At 42.5% G+C, this 17,126-nt stretch overlaps 1 protein-coding gene across 2 annotated transcripts; it reads left to right on the plus strand.

Moving 5' to 3' along the window:
* Nucleotides 1–621: 621 nt before the first annotated feature.
* On the plus strand, nt 622–16,208 carry ca12 (carbonic anhydrase XII). Of its 2 annotated transcripts, XM_030426877.1 has the most exons (11): nt 775–1,123; nt 1,490–1,510; nt 4,150–4,329; nt 5,334–5,476; nt 7,893–7,988; nt 8,072–8,135; nt 8,270–8,427; nt 8,560–8,686; nt 12,535–12,558; nt 12,788–12,872; nt 14,834–16,208. In XM_030426877.1, exons 1-11 carry the CDS (start codon nt 1,060–1,062, stop codon nt 14,910–14,912), a joined length of 1,041 nt encoding a protein of 346 aa, XP_030282737.1. In that variant the 5' UTR covers nt 775–1,059; the 3' UTR covers nt 14,913–16,208. The 2 variants fall into 2 exon arrangements, with proteins under 2 accessions (XP_030282736.1, XP_030282737.1); XM_030426876.1 differs by lacking the exons at nt 12,535–12,558; nt 12,788–12,872; nt 14,834–16,208 and adding an exon at nt 9,329–10,686 and having other exon boundaries at nt 622–1,123.
* The last annotated feature ends 918 nt before the right edge of the window (nt 16,209–17,126 follow it).

Consider the following 17,126-nt stretch of genomic DNA (forward strand, 5'->3'; position numbering starts at 1 on the left):
AGTGAAGCTCAAACATCCAAATCAAGCCACTGTTAAGCAAAGCAGACCTTTGAGTGGAGGTGGTAGCCTTCGAAAAAAAAATTCCAACCCAGAAAGTTTATATACAACATTAACACAACACTGATGAGGTAACACTTAAAACTCAGAAGTAATCAACCTTAACTGAATAAACAAGTTGTCCTCGAGGGAAGTCAGGTCTCCAGAACAAAGGTTGACCCTAAACATGTATAGCTGGCTACGAACAAGGGTCCTGCAAATATAAAGGAAGTAAAACCGTAAGAAATTATGTTTTCATTTAAAGACGTTGAGTTTATTCAGTCATGAGAATCAATCAGGGAAATGTCTTCCCAAAAACTACATGTACTTTTAAAAGAAACGCTACATGGACCACAAGTAACAAATAACACACTTTTCATACATGGGGTGTACACTGCTGTGATGGGTATCCTTTGTTTTATTATCTTTTACATTTAAAAAAAAAAATGTTTGTCCAATAATCTTAATTTTGCCTTGTAAACTCAGCTGGACACCAGAGCAAAGACACAACCCCTTCACCTTGCAGACAGGTGGGACAAAGGGAAACCCCATTTAACAATGCTGCCTCCAGAGCTTGTGGAGCCCTCACATTCACCTGTGAGGACCCGCTCATCTTCTCTGGCTCCTGGTCTGTTTGACGGTGAAGGAACCTGAAGGGTCCAACACGTGCGCGGCGCTCAGCATTTCCCGCATCCTTCGCCCGCCCTGAAAAAAAAAAAAAAGAAGAAGAAGAAAGAAATGAGTGAGCGCGCTCTGGATGCGGTCTCCGCTGTTGAGCTGTCACTCTCCGGTGACCAGATGACTGTGGAGGCTGGTTTTGTTGTTGCTCTGACGTCAGTGCGAGCTACAATGAAGCTGACAACATGGATATAAAAGCCGGTTTGAAGGCTGGCGCTCCGGTGCTCCAAGCTCCTTCTTCTTTTTCTTCTTCTTCTTTTACTTCTTCTTCTACTTCGTCCTCTTCTTCTCCACGCCGGGTTTACTTCAGGCTCGCCGCGCCGAGGGAGGGCTGAGGGGATCAAGATGCACTCTCTGAGCTTCACACCCATCGCACTGCTACAGCTGACTTCCCTCGCTGTGCTGCATGGTAAGATCTGTGATGAGTGCCAGAAGTCTTCCGTCAGCACTGGATGGTTTGGATACTCTTTCAGATGTGCGCAGACTTAAACAGTAGAATACTCTTATTGAACTACAGGAGGATATGTGGAGCATTTAACACATGCAGGTTATGCAGAAATGATGCTTCACGACAGGTGTGTCCATCCAGCTGCACGTGCTGATATGAAACGTCTAAGAGATATGTTTTGTTCTCTATTTAGTTTTTGCTTTATTGGTGAAATGTGTATGTTAGATTATTATATTGTATTATAAAAAGTTACACTCAACTAAATTGTTAATATTATTATTAATAAAATACTATACTTATAATAATAAGATTGTCTCTCTGTTTCAGGTGCCAAGTGGACATACATTGGTAAGTTTGATCATATTTATCTCACAGTTTGTCTGTGACAGTCATAGCATCTTTGCATCCAGTTTTCACCTACATTCCCAGTTCAAGTGCACTAAAGTGTTAGAGTGCAATAATATGCAGCTCTCTGACAGAAAGAACAGCCCCGTCAGACAAGATGTTGTTGTGGTTCTCCCCCTCGAGACGAGCTAGATCAAGGGGAGAAAACCTTCCCTGACCCTCCTTTGACCTCCGAGGACAACCTGCGCTGACATCCCCTCCGTCACCTCGTGTAAAGTAACTGCAGAGCTCCGCTACACACTTTGCAATTACAACAATTCATAAGTGGCTGACTGCCTTTGTCTCATGCCTTAAGGAGTGCGAGCAGCGACTTCTTGAACCGTGACCATCTCTTACATAAACTCAAGAGTGCTCAGAGCGCGACCTCTCGTCATTGTGTCACTGCCTCTCAAAAGTCTGATGCTCAAGTTCAGGGGCAAAGTGTTGAAGAACTGAGAAGTAGCAGGTGGAGCAACTTAAACACTTTAAAATCAGAATGTACAGTTTTTGATTCCATGAGCATCATTGGTCAAACTTGCTGCCCTCTTCTAAAGATAACTTATATGATGATCGCAAATCATTTCACACAGATGGATAAGAAAAAAGCGACTTCTCCGCTCAGTAATTTTACGATCGAATAATTATAGATGATGAAATCAAACTTGCTTAATTTGGATCTCGGGGAGATTCTGATCTCTGTCTTAATCACAGCATTGACTTGGCATTTATGCGAGCAAATTTGCCCTTTGTGGATTCATTCTGGACAGCTGTTTGTCTCCCATGCCTGAAAAGTTGTAAAAAACAAACCCCCTTAACACACTAAATTTGATTAGGGAACATTTCTAGTGAATTTTTTTCCTGCTGCACTTGGCCAAAGTCATGTGCAGGTGTTAGCTACATGTAAACACTTGTGAGGGAGCATTGTAAATAAGACACACACACAAAGAAAAATAGAGAAAGCAGAAACCTGTGCAATTTTGATGATAACACAATCAACAAGTAGTCAAAGTGGAAATGTTTGTGATGACTGCTGACAAAAGATGTACACAGTATACATATATATATATATATATATATATATATATATATATATATATATATAACAAAAAGCCTCTGGCCTCCTATGTGCAGCGTGGTGGATTTCATCCTCAGTTACAGTCAAACCCTCAAGAGGCCTTGTCATAGCAGTGAGTGGACTGGAGGGCTGGTCGCACTTTCTGTTGATGGGGGCACCGCTGAGTCATACGATTTATCTTCACCTCAACACTCCACCCTCTGGCAGAGGACATGACACTGAACCTTCACATGGGAGTCAAATAAATCATGTTGTGTAGTGTTGTTTTCTCACCCTGGAACTATTTTTTAAAATTTTCTGAATATTAATGTTTTAAACAGTTTTCTCCACAGAATTTCTTATATAAATCATCTTATTTAACACCCCTTTAATTCAGGAACAGGAACCGATGTTTTTAAAAAATGACCCACAGTCATGTGTGTTCTACCAAGGACTGCCAAGAGGCCACCAAAGGCCACTAAAGGCCTTTTATTAAAGGGCAGGCTGGGCCTCATTAAAACAGCAAATGAAGTGGACACTGAGTAATTATAGCCACAAGAGTAACTTTCTTTTTTATGATAGGGAGAGTTTGCCTAGATTAAACTTTGAGTTTTGCTCCAAATGAGTATTCAGTGATCTCGAAGCTTCGCTGGATGCCTTTTGGCATGTCTTGTACAATCAATCCAAATTTGTCTGGGAACTGACAGTGGGGTTTGGGGCTGCATCATTCATATTTAATCATCTGGCATATGGTGAATGGTGGATTTCTTAGACGGATAATGAATTAGTGGCAAGTAGGCACGAGTGATGAGAGTGCTGGTTCATTCATGGCGTCAGTGATGTCACTTCAGATTTGATAGGATCCGCTCACGCCGTGCTGTGCACCATGTTTGAAAAGCTCAGTACGGATCCTTACACTTCAATAAATGCACTGAATGCAAATGTCGGAGATGTTCCTTCTCTTCTGCTTCAGTTCTCACCAACGCTTTGTTCTCTTTTGTATTATTTCTCAGACCACAGTTCCCCATTGCCTCTGCCGACGCGCTCTCGAGAGACACCCTCGTGTAGCTGAGGTCACTTTGTAAACTGCATGACTCGATCTGCAAATGTGGCCATTTTCAGTGTCCTGTGCTTTAGAGAAACCTCTCATTTGGAGAGAGACAGCGTTCTCACTGGCTCTCGCCCGCAAACAACAGCCTGGTTCTCACTCTTGCTGGGCACGGAGCGAAGCCACGGGCCTCTCCCATGCCGCCTTGTGCATAGATAATAATACTTAACTCTTGATTATGGATAAAATGTTCTGTAGGCCAAGACATGCCCTGGCCCTTATTGGAGCCATCTCCTTTCTCTACCTCACACTGGGGCACGCTTTTCTTCTTTGCCCTTTTAAAATGGAGCAGCCTAACATCTGAAAAGACATGCAGTGTTTCCCTGCTAGTGTTCTGAGGCGAAACACATGACTGTGCGGCATATTAAAATACTGAAAATGACATTTGGGCAACATTAAGGTAATGATAGTTTCGAATAATTAAGGTCGATGCTGTTGCAGGGCCAGAAGGAGAGCACAGCTGGGCCAAGCATTATCCATACTGCGGTGGAGCTTTCCAGTCTCCAATAAACATCAAGCCAGAGCTGCTGAGGTTCGACCCAACGTTGCGTCCAGTCGAGGTTCAAAACTACAACCTGTCGCCCAACGAGCAGCTCACTCTTGGAAATAATGGACATTCTGGTGAGTATAAAACATCATGTTTTCCGCAAGAACACAATAATGTTTCATTTTAAGCTCATATCATCACAGGAGCGGATGCATTCATTAGAAAAGGTTACACGTAAACTCGGAGGAGTCTGTTCTTGCTGGGGAGCCTAATTTCTGTGTCAACCTACAGAAAATGATATGTGGATCCTCTGACGCAGCAATTTTCCATAATCACTCTCTTATTATCTCAGCTGTCCTTCCACCGAAAGAGAGGGAGCTCCACGTTTAGTCTGGGGAAATATGGGCAGAGATTAGTCACCCGCTGCTCCGTCTCTGATGCAACAAAAGTAACCAGCTTTAGTTTGATGTCGGATATCAATTTGCAACACAGTCTCGAGTTTGATTGCTAAATATAGCAATCAGAGCGTAAACAACATGTGCCACCGAATCAAACAGTTTGCTGACTTACGCGGGAGATCGTGATTATCCCACGAAATTACAGTCTTGTCGAATGATTCTGCTGCTTTGTTTGGAGATAAGAAGCCCTTTCGGTCAGAGGAAGCTGAGGTTAACTGTGGCACTATGCATCAGTACTCATTTTAGACAATGTCAGTGACAAACTCTGTTAAGCCAAACATGCATGTAATGTCTGCCCCGTGGAGGTCACTATTTGGATCGCTCTAATAAGGATATAAGTAAACTTTTAGCCACTGACAGAGTGCAGAGACCAGACAAATGCTTATGTGTGCATGCCTGATGGGCCTCAACGCCACAAGCTGAGTGGCATCATTAGCGTGACGTGTGTCCGAAATAGGCTGACGGAGGTTTTTTTTTCGCTTGTAAACATTCATCATACACTGGCGGGCATGTGCAAGGCACCCCTGTGTCACTCCAACACAGAGCATCTTCTGCTTTTCGAAAAAGGACTTTGGCAGCGCCGAGTTTGCCACGCTGACTTCCTCAGATGAGATCGAGTTGATGTTTCTTGAGTCCTGTGATGTTGACTGAAGTCACCTCTAACCTCTTTTGATCCACAGTACAAATATCGCTGCCCTCTAAGATGTACATCTCCGGCCTGCCTCACCGTTACACCGCAGCCCAGCTTCATTTCCACTGGGGCTCCTCCGGCAGACCAGCAGGCTCCGAGCACATGGTCAACGGCAGGCAGTATGCAGCAGAGGTACACAAAGCACCTCTTACTACACACTCACAATGTAGAAGACAGTTGTGCAGGGTAACTAAATAATATTTACTCTAGGACTGTCCCTAAATAGAATGCATTGTACTTACACTTCCTAGTCTATAATATGCCAGAGACAAATATTGTTGTTTTTTCCGCACTACGTTACAGCAGAAACACTTTGTGGGAGATACTTTAAGTACATGTTGCAGAGAATACTTACTAGTGTTTAAATCAAGGACATTGACGTGTATATGAGGTTTTGAACCTTAGACTAAAACATCTCAGCATTTTGGTTGAAGGCCAGTGAATATTCAGGTGAGCTCAGTCCATTCACATGAATGGGTCTTCCACTTATCCGCGGCCTCAGGCAACAGCGACTCTGACACCAGACAAATGATTTAATGCCCGATGACTTAAACGTGTGACACTTGACTGGCAAAGGAATCAGAGCCGCTGACACCCTCTGAGGCTTCGAGACGCTGCTCGGGCTGAGGAAAAACTCCGCATCTGCATATTCCTCCGCCAGTGTCTTGACACTGTGGCAGACAATCGGCTGACAGCTACTCGCCAGTCAGACGGTTTCAGAAAAAAAAGCTTATTGTGCATCTTCCACTTTAATTGTGGAACTGGCTGTAAAGAACAATTAAATGCGTCTATAAAATGCATATAATTAAAGAGACTTGGACACTTTTTTAACAATACACAAGTTGTGAGCCTTTTAAAATCTCCACCGCTGAGCTTATAAAGAGAGGGCAGTTAAGGTCACAGTTTTTCTTTCAATATAAATCATCCCTCTGCCGATCAAACTACGAGTATTTTATCACAGAGAATTGCGCGTACAAGGAGGCAAAGAGATAATTTCTGTCAGCCTCGGTATGTAAAGTATGACAGCGTGTCTTATTTCTGAAGGGTTTAAGGGGATTAGAGTACCAGACTATTATGTACTTTGGTTTTCAACCACCTCTGGAAAAGGAGTGGCTGTCTATGCTATTTAATGTGTCAAGCGCTGTAAGCACTTTTCACACACTAGTTTACTCTGTTGACTCTGGTACTTGAAGCACAGCAGACAGTGACGTTTAAAGTAAGAGACCGTTTTATGTGATATGAACAAAAATAAGAGACTTTATTTTATTTAATTTGGTATCATTTGAATTATAGTGGCCAGAAGCTGAAATGGTTTCAACCTGTGAGCTTTTTATGTGAGCATGCCCCGGCTGCAGCACTGCCACATGTGAGGTGCTGTGGTTTGACCTGGGTTTCGGAGTGGACACGTCGAGAGCCTGCATCTTTTCAAGTCCCTCCAGACTGCAGAACCACAGTTCCTTGATGACATGTTGTTTCAGAGGGATGGAATGATGGGAAATTGAACATTTCCCAGAAATAGTGCAAAGGTCCACCTAGATACCCAAGACAGAGCTGAAGCCGGTAAATACAGCGACGTCATATTTGGAGAGAATGACTAACATGGCTCACGCCAAATATAAAACACAATACCGTCATCAAAACAGCTGACAGCCTGGTGTTTATTTATGTGCCGAAATAGATCACCTGCTGTAATACATCTGTACTTCTCCACCCGTGTTACATCCTCTGAACAACACCAGCTATTTCTAATCCAATTAATGCCTACCGTTCATGGAACAGGTGAGGTGAGATGGTATAAATATCCATTCTGCATGCTACCTGAGGCGTCACTGCACAGAGGAGAAAATGGACAAAGTTTTAACTTCGATCACGACAGACAAGTGAATGAAGTGAAGATGATGTGTGAGAATTTAGTCTTGTCAGAAAATCGTTAGAGCTTAGACTCAACAGGGAGATTCTGCGATCAATAGCGTGTCTGCCCTGAACAGCATCAAGATAAAACCCCCCCAGTGGAGTCCAGACACCGGTGGTGGTGGTTGATGGTAGCCGATGAAACGATGCGTGTTTGAAGACAGCAGCATAAATACACCAAAGGCAGAGAGCGAATGTATCTTTAAAGACAGGAACAAGATGACAGGCAGGCTGTCATGCTGTGGTGTTGGATAGATGCGACAGGCAGATGTGAACAGCTGATATCTCAACTGACAGATAATAAGTGAGCATGCATGTGACGACTGAATGGCAGAGTGATGTGAGGAATAAACTAAAAGCCTGAGCATACGGCTTCCTGACTGAAGTTTTTCCTGAGCTAAAAATGGCAGTAGTTGCAAAAGAAATATACGTAATTATATTTTATAGCGCTCAACCACACTCAACCCTGATATCGCAGAGTAAAATATTCTGATTTCATATGTCGGCCGAAATATGCACGTTTTTGTAATGATCCGTTAATGTGGTTATCAGCTCGAGGTTTTGACTACTTGTAACAACATACTTTGTGTTATGGTTTGCTCATAAGGGTCTTGACTCATTTTTTTTTCTCCCACAGATGCATGTAGTGCACTACAACTCGGACAAGTATCCCAACATGTCCACGGCTGTGGACAAGTCTGACGGCCTGGCCGTGCTGGGAGTCCTGATTGAGGTGAGGCGTGGTGGACAATGGGGACGAGTGACGTGTGAATCTCTGGGGAGCAGAGGAATGATCTAACTGTGTTTTTCATGCAGGTTGGAGAGTTCAATCCGGCCTTTGAACAGTTTCTGAAGTTCATCAATGGCATCAAATACAGGGGTGAGTCTGACGTTAGGACAAAACGAGCTACCTTGATGATACACAGTCATTTAACACATTTTTTTTTTATGGGTTTGAGGTCAGAAACTCTTCATCAGTTACAAATCTGTTCTGTCTTATTTTCAAACTGGCAGATCAGAGAGTGCAGGTTCCCGGTTTCAACATCAGAGCGCTGCTGCCGGCACGTTTGGATGAGTATTATCGCTATGACGGCTCACTGACGACTCCTCCGTGCTATCCCAGCGTCCTGTGGACGGTGTTCAGGAATCATGTCACAATATCTGGCAAACAGGTGCTATGTCAGCAGTTGTTAAATCAAATTTCCAGACATTTTTTATATGGCGTGCCCCTCTCATTTAACCTTAATTGTGTGGAAAAAGCTCGTCTGTACGTAACAGGCTTTTGTTTTCTTGTGTCTTCTTAGTTTGTGAGCTTGGCAACGGCCCTCTACTCCTCCCATGCCCAGGACTCGGCCCCGGTGCCTCTGAATGGCAACTACAGGAAACCGCAGCTCGCTGACAGCCGAGTTGTGCTGGTATCTTTTAAGGAGGGTAAGTATGGTCTTCAAAATGAGCTTGCTTTATTGTTGGAGCATGAGTGCAAAAGTCACATGAATGACATGGCCATGGCCGCGCTGCTTTAAAATGGCAAATGGACACGTTTGACTGATGTATGGGCTTGTTTTTGGGCTGTCGCACTTTGTATAGTGTCACCTGCTTGCAGTCGAGCTTTCATGTTGATGTACTTCTTAATCATCTTTAAAGTTTATTGACTTTGATGAGCTTGTTGGAAAGTAGGCCATCTTTTAAGACACAACAAATTAGCCGTCCCTCTGACATACTGAGAGTCTGCAGCCCTTAAATTTTGTCTTTAAAGACTTACTTTTATGTGGTCGACTGGTTTACCGCACTGTATGGTATTTAGGTCCATATAGTGTGGTATGAATGTGCATGTTTTCCTTTTTTTCAAAGCTTCCCTCGCAGAGCTATGCTTCTCTAATGGCACACGTTTTCACATGGCAGCGTGGATTCCTCTGCTTTCATGAGCGGCATTCATCAGGCGATGGCTTGTGCTTCTAGTTTACTGCAGGCAGTGCTGTTGCATGCTGGGTGTGAAGGCCCGTAGTCGTTCCAAGGAATATCCCACAGGCTGGGATGTTTAACACGTTGTGATTGGCTGTGTGTCCGATGCAGGCAGAGGACTGCACGGCATTCTCACAGTCACATCTCCCCTCACGAGGAAGCGAATCGTTCAGCAGCTGCTGGTCGGTGACCTAGCAGACCTTGCCGATGAAGGGCTCTATCAGCTCCTACCAAGTGGCACAGAGAAGATCCATGCTGGCAAGAACAAGTACCACAAGAACCAGCAGACCGAGACTCTTGCCAAATCCAAACAACAAACGCTGTTGAAGAAGAGCCAGACCAACCGCTCCGTGGGAAAGTTAGGGCTGGCTGAAGACGCGCTGTGCTACGTCGCAATGGAGCACAAAGTTTTCCAACATCTTAAAGTGTCTCACTCCGAGACGCAGCTGGTTCAAGCTCTCAGAGATGCAGTTTTCCCCGAGCTCAACCTCAAGAGCTACCTGGACTGTAGGTCAGACTTAGCCCTCCCCGCCATCAGACACATTCTCCGTGGAAGGCCACCAACAGATGAGGCGCTGGAGTTAGATCGCTCTCTGACAAGAGCTTTGAAGAATCAGAGGAAGACTTTCACAACAATCAAGCAAAGTGTGCCAGTGACAAACTCCGGCAGTCTCTCCCCTGCTACTGTTCCCAGGAAACCGCACAGCCAGGGTTATCCACATCCTTGGCTTTTGCCAATGGAGTGGGAAGACTAGAAAGATTCCTGACATAGTTGAGACTCACATTATGTCACTTTCGGTAGCAGAATGAAAGACTAATTCACGAGGCCGTGCCCTGAACTCCTTTGACCACTCTTTCTCACAAATGTATTTAATGATAAATTATTCTTTTCAAGTATGTGCACATAATATTAATACGGTTTCTATCTAGATAGAAGACTGTAGTATGAGGTAATTTGCTGTATTTTTTTTGTTGCAAACAATGCAGAAATACGCCTATGTATAACCACTCAGCACCAGTGACTGCGCTCAGTACTGTAAGAAGATCTCATTATGTACATATTTGTCATGAAAATCTGCAAAATTGAGAAAAATCTCCTTCGCTGTAGGTCTGTCTGCATCATTTTTGCCTTAACCCACAAAATGCTTCACGAAAGCACATATTTCATGCTTTGAAATCTATATGCATCAAGCTATATGTAGTATTGTCTGGAAAAAAATATATTTATAGTGTCTTAATGTACGCCAAGTTCAGTTCTATACTATGGTAATTGTAGAGGTATACTAGTAATTTGTGCACAATATAGATATGCAAGAAACCAAAGGCATTTGCAGGAGATTATGTGCTCTACGTCACATGCCTGTCTTGTCTGACAATTTGTCCTTCTTTTCAAAATCTCCATTTACAATATGTAAGGAGACAGTTACTGTACATAGGGAACTGTTCTCAATAAAAGCATTTTACATGAAGCATATGGCAAGATTTCTTCCCTATTACATTTGCAAACGCTACTTTTCAGGAAGACACGGGGCTCCGCTAGCATACACTGGTCAAAACTATTCTCCGTCTAGGAGACACATCAAGCTCATTTTCAGGTTCATGATTTTATTTTAGGTGACTACTAGAAATAGGTCTACATGTTTTAATGCTCAGAAAACACAAACACATTTAATGCATATCTCATAAGGTTTGTTTGTGCAGCACTTTATTCCCACTTTAGGGAATTTTACGGAATTAAAGGTGGTCACTTCTGATGAAGCGTTTCAGGAGCAGGGTATCTTGTGGGAGAGAGGAGCTTCCACTGATGCAGACTTTGACTGCTAACCTTCAAGATCTTTTACATGTCCTTTTTGGACATCATCTTAGTACAGTGTTTTTACACATTCAACAATATCTGCGATGACATAAGATTCTAAACTGTGCAATACGAAGAAATTAGAGAAGAGTTTGTATTTGCTATAAAAACGTATGTACAGTTTACAATCTGTTCTGTATTGCTGGCAGAAATAGCTAGAATAAAATGCCGCCATTTAACATTTCGACAAATATTCAAATCTGTATGTGTTATAGCCATGTACGATATTGACATCCATACAGAATGTTTCATGCGTCAGTGTGTTGATTAGCGTTACATGTGTATGACCTGACTTTCACATTGTGAGGCGGAGGTGATGGTAGCTGCGAGAGGGCTGCCAAGCCAGTGACCGCAGCTCAAGACCTGGTTTTAACATTTGTAATCGTGACACCACTGGATATTTTAAGGGAGACCTCGGTTTATCTCCAGCAGTGATTGTGGCGACCCAAACGAGTGTTTGAAGCCTAAACATGCTGTCTTCCTCACCTTAGCCGGGTGGTTTTGGTGCCTACACCAAACCAGAGCGAGATAAGAATAGAAAATTGAGCCAATGGAAACCAACACAAAGAAAAGTAACGTTTTAACATATATGTAGTTTTCAGAAACATATTTATCATTAATTCAGCTATTTTAGCTGACCGGGCAGGTAGTGGATGCTGGTGGAGCTTAAATGGTTTTGAAGAAAAAACTTAATAGTTCTGAGGAGTAAACTGATAAAAGTGTGATAGACAATGTTGACCCTGTTTGAAAGTCTCCATATGGCATAAATGTCTCTCTTTGTTCAAGGTTTAAGTTTTATTCACGTAAAGCCTCCATTACCACATGCAGGTCCTTATAATATATTTGTGTATACCATGATTTGCGCTACAGTTTTAACTGTATCCATTAAAGACTTAAAAGACAGTCAAGTCATCCTTCAAGTTCGAAGACTGGTGTTCAGCTGCTCAAGAGACGAGGAGTGTGTGTGTTTGGATTAGTATTACTCATGCTGCAGGGACATAAATCTGTTGACACAGTCACATTGTGGGACTCGCCTTCCATATGGGGACCTCAACGTCTCCATCACGTAAAGCGTTAAATTTCAGGGTGAGGGCCTGGTTTAAAGTTAGGTTAAGGTATCGGGGGGGGTGGGGGGTGAGAATCAGGGTGAGGCAAGTAATGGTTATGTGGTAAGTGTTCAGATAATGAACGCAAGTCTATGTAATGTACCCAAAACAGTTGACTGACGGGATGGATTGGCCAAGAGCAGAGCGCAGAGATTAAGTGAGGTTAAAGCCTTTCAGCAAGAGCATCGTGTCATGAAAAGACCTGTTTGGACGTTAAAGCCACAATTTATTTTATCTCTCATAAAACCTTCTGAGCACTTCAACTCTTTTGTCTTTGTCAGCACCGTATCTGAGGTGTCTTCTTCTCTGTGAATTTCATTTTCACCTTCTTTTCTCTCTTCTTCTCTGTTACTCAGCAGACCTGTCTTGGATAAACACTGGTATGTAGCCTTTTGCATATTTTTCCCCTCTCATGTTTGTCATCTTCAATTTCATTAATCCTCCATTTGTACTGTGACTGTAGGCCAAACTAAACCTAAATGAATAGAATGAATATGTATACTGCGTACGCCTGTGATACATACTAGCCCACATGCTGAATGAAACATGGAGGAAAAGACCGTAATCGTCACGTGATCCCTTCTGCTTCTGTTGCTCCATGCTCTGCAGGTTTACTGGTTCCCATACTGGTGAGCTCTGCACTGGGACTTGTTCTCATTGTCTCTTTGTTGTGCTGTCTAATAAGGCATAAAAGGTAAGCAAAGGGCAGAAACATCAAAACAAGACCACAAATGATACTTGTTGAAGTCATGATGATGATAAATGTTTGAGAATTGTTTGTTAGTCAGAGCAAATCTGGTGCATATCACACTGTTAGAACACATCTGTAGGCCTAAATCTCTCCCAAAAACAACATTTTAAAGGTCTGTGCTGAAACTTAGTGTACAAATCCAAAGCTGTCCGTGATTTATTTTAGCTGGTGATATACATATACTATAACGTGGGCAGTTTTTGCAGGGTATACAGAGAATGGTCAACCTTAATTGACCCTACGTCTGAGGGTCAGACAGAATCAAAGACTTTTTAAGGGTTGCGTCCTCATTAGTTTGGATTTTTTCTGGGAACGCACACTCACTTGCGCCGGAGTAATTCACCCATGACAGTGTGAGGTTGCATAAATTATGAGCCCATTTTGTATAATTGTGGTTTTCTATAAAAAGCTATATTCCCTCGTACCCTTGAGAATATTTTCTTGGCTTTGCATCACTGTGTGTCTTGCAGAGACTTTTTTTTTTTTTAGATTTTTTTTTTTGTTTTGTGGTACGTGGTTGAGAATTCATTTGAGAATTCACATTGTTTTTTTTTTCCTTAAAGTTGAGGAAAAGTCGCTCTGGAAGAAAGCGCGATGGTTACAGTAACCCAGAGGGATTGTTGTTGAAAAGCAGCAAACAGTGTCTGCTTTTTCCCAAGAGTTTCTAACAGATGGACTGCAGCAGGATTATATGATATGGTCCATTCAGGTTTAGTGTGTGAGGAACTGAATCGACAGAGGAACCTGCTGTGTTGGTGCTCTGTCGGAACATTTAATAACTTCTTCATTCAAGGGGAAACATGTGTGGAGAAGATGAAAATATACATACTTAGCTAAGTAAAGCAATAGAAGAGAATGATCAACTCACATGCATACTGCATTGTGTTAAATACGTCGATAAGAGTACGACAGTATCATAAATCACACATTTTTACAACTTCTTCTGCTTTCACAAATAAATCTGAAGAAAATGTGAGATGAAATATGTCAATAAGAGGCACTCCAGAAGTAAAATGCGCCCTGAAGCTGCCTCCTTATCTTGGGTGTCACTTCTCCTCCCTCACTTCTTTATGACACCCAGTCCACTTTTGGAGGTGCCGAGCTAAGTGACAAACTCGTTACAGATGGGCTGGTGTCGGGCTTTGTGCATTAAACAGTGTCAAATGTTCCTCCTCTCTTCACATGTTCTCTAGCCGACTCTTCCTCACCCAGCCCGGTCGCCAGGATAAAATGTTGGCAGATAAGTTTCTGCTCACATTTCTATAACCTATAGGCCGCGTACCACATTGACATTTCCACAAAAGTATCACATGATTACGTGTTTGTGACAAGTCAACAGTTGAGAAGGCTTCCAAGCCAGTGACCACAGTTCAAGTCTGCGTTTTCAACACTTTTAAGTATGAAAAACACTGGATGTTTTCAAGGAGACCCCGGGACAATTTCCAGCTGTGTTTGTGGCAACAACAAAATAGGTATTTTAACGGGCGGTCAGGACATCTCCAGCTGTTTGTGTTGACCAAAACAGGTAGCCTATACTGAGCCAAAGCATGAGCTCATCCTCTATGTGGTGTTTGTGCCCAAAGCTAACCAGAGCGCAGGCAAAGCATTTTCACAAGATGAAATGGAAAACTGAACTAATGAAAAGAAAAGTTTAATTATAAATGTGGTTTGCAGAAACGTACACTGCCAACATTTATTCTGGCGATTTCGTCTTTTCAGCAGTAATTCCAGACAAAACTTCCAACACCCTGCTCATATCGTGGAGCTTAATAACAACCTTAACAAAAAAATAACAAAGCCTCACCAAGAAAAACACTTTGAAATGGGATCATTCAACTATGTAAATGACATGGATTTATGGATCAAATTCTGAATGCATTATGGTTGTTTGATATTTCTTTTAGAGCTGGTGCTCAACAGGACAAAAGCAAAGGTGTTGGATACAACATTGGAGAGAGAGACGAGTACGGCTCACGGGTGTAGCTCCGCTCACTTCAAAGAGCCTCGATGAAACTTCAAGAAGACCACGAGACCTTTGTCCCCTTTTTTTTTGCATCATTCTTCCTGTGTTTGTGAAATCGTCCTGTGGGTCAGTCTGAACCTTTAGTGGGAGCATGAAAGGTTTAAATAGGTCACATGATAATGTTTGCGTGCAGCTGTGGGGTTTTTGGGAAGCACAAGCCACAGTCTGGACGTCCTTTGCTGTGTTGTGGCAGAGCAGAACATGGTAGGCCTCCGTGCTGGAGTGTTTTAAATGCTGTATGACTTACTTCCTTAGAGCATGAGGAGCAGCTGTCCTCTCTTATCCCCCTTTATTTATCCGACACGATGTGGTGAGCTTCTTAAGGAGAGCTCCAGAGTGGAGCTGCTCTGGGAAGAGTCTCAGGTCAAGTCCGACCATGGCACCCATTCCCTCGGGCAGTCCTGGCGTGGAGGAGAGCCCGACCACAGTCCAAACAATAGGGGGATCGGAGTCGACAGACATCCCTGATGGTAGCGTGGCCTGGGAGGGATGGGCTGCACCACATTTCCACCAAGCCTGTACTTAGAGCTGCTCTATGGATTTTATAATAAAAGGGCGCTTAGCTTTGTACAAACACAGAAACACACAGTTCCTTCCCCGTGAATAATGCTGAGGAGGAAAAAAAGGCTTTTGTGTTATCCAGCTACATGTGGGCTGACCCCTAACCCCTGTCCACTGGTCCGATCACGAGTCTAACTCCCCAGCACTCCTGAGAGCCTCTCAGTCAGACTGCAGCCCGTAGAGTTAGCAGCAAGACCGCCAGAGAGTTATTACATCATCATGTCATCCTCACTGGGATTCCCTCGGCCATTGTATCATCTCCTCTGGCTTCAGTATATCGGATCGTTCTAGCTGCTCCCGAGTTCATGTCCAGTGTTTAGTACAATATTTGCATGCTTATGGAATAGAAGGTGACACATTTACTGCAACACCAGACTTTAGATACTCTAGACTATCTGTTAAAATGAGGGAATAACATTGTATGTGACGACAAACACAGGGTGACTGTTCCTGCGTCATTAAGTGTTAGGCCGGTACACATCGTCCTCCATTACTCTGCCTATTCCTCGCTGCTTGTGGCCTCATTGCTCTGTTGATATCCCGATGTGCCGCTCCGTGTGCTGTTGAACTGTAGTTGTTTTGTACATTTTGTTGGTGCCATAGGTGTTTTTCAGTTGTAACTTAATGTATAATAAGTGTAAATAACTGCTGTGTCAGAACAGAAATAAAAAAATATTTATGTGTTTTCAAAGATTTATTGTTTGTTGCATTTTTCCTCACTGACAAGCTCCCGAAACCCACCGGATCACGCCAAGCTATCAGCAAGGCTGGGCAGTAATGGATTACATGTAACTGAGATTGTTTGTAAACAATGAAATTACTATTAACTGAAGTTTAATTAATTATAGATTTACCATTTATTAATGATGGCTATTATAAAGTGTCACCCAATTTGATTATGACTTTAAAATATGCCTTTTTTAAAAATCTTTTTTTCTTCATCATGATAACCAGTTCTCTATTAACACATGAAAAGTGTGTCGGACACACAGTCTGTCTCAGATAATTGCTCCACTTTGTTTTTGACCTGGTAGATTTGATTTTGTGTGATGAAGTGATGAATTATGGGTAATGGAGTTTTTTTTTTAATTCATTTTTATTTACATCAATGAAAGATGGACATTATGAGTAAACCCTTTCCTCCATGTAGCATTTTACTGAAACACTGCAGCAACAGAAACAGACAACCAAGTGTTGAAAAGGACACACAGGTCACCTGTAGTTTGTGCCAGTATTGTTTTTTCAGTATTGATTGTTTTGTTGCTTATTTTCTCCATTAATCGGTTAGTTTCTTGGCATATAAAGTGTAACAAACCAGCGAAAAATGTTGATCAGTGTTTGCTGAAGCTTGAGATGATGTCCTCAAATGTCTCGTTTTGTCCACAACAAAGAGATATTCAGTCTACTGTCATAGAGGCGTATACAAACCCAATAATATTCACATTTAAGAAGCTGTACTCGTAGAATATCAACGTATATTTTCTTCAACAATTACTTCAGCCGATTAATCAATTACCAAACTAGTTGACGTTTAATTTAACAGTTGACAACTAATTGATTCATCGATTATTCAGTGCTGCTCTACTGCTTTTGTGAGGTGAATTTGACCAGCT

This window comes from Sparus aurata, chromosome 8 (assembly GCF_900880675.1).
Source record: "Sparus aurata chromosome 8, fSpaAur1.1, whole genome shotgun sequence".
NCBI lineage: Eukaryota > Metazoa > Chordata > Actinopteri > Spariformes > Sparidae > Sparus > Sparus aurata.

Excerpts from the sequence above, each read along its gene's own strand:
- ca12 (XM_030426876.1), top strand. The coding sequence starts at position 1,060 with ATGCACTCTCTGAGCTTCACACCCATCGCACTGCTACAGCTGACTTCC. Across the intron at positions 8,136-8,269 it reads CAATGGCATCAAATACAGGG|ATCAGAGAGTGCAGGTTCCC; the intron begins GTGAGTCTGACG and ends TCAAACTGGCAG. Across the intron at positions 8,428-8,559 it reads TCACAATATCTGGCAAACAG|TTTGTGAGCTTGGCAACGGC; the intron begins GTGCTATGTCAG and ends GTGTCTTCTTAG.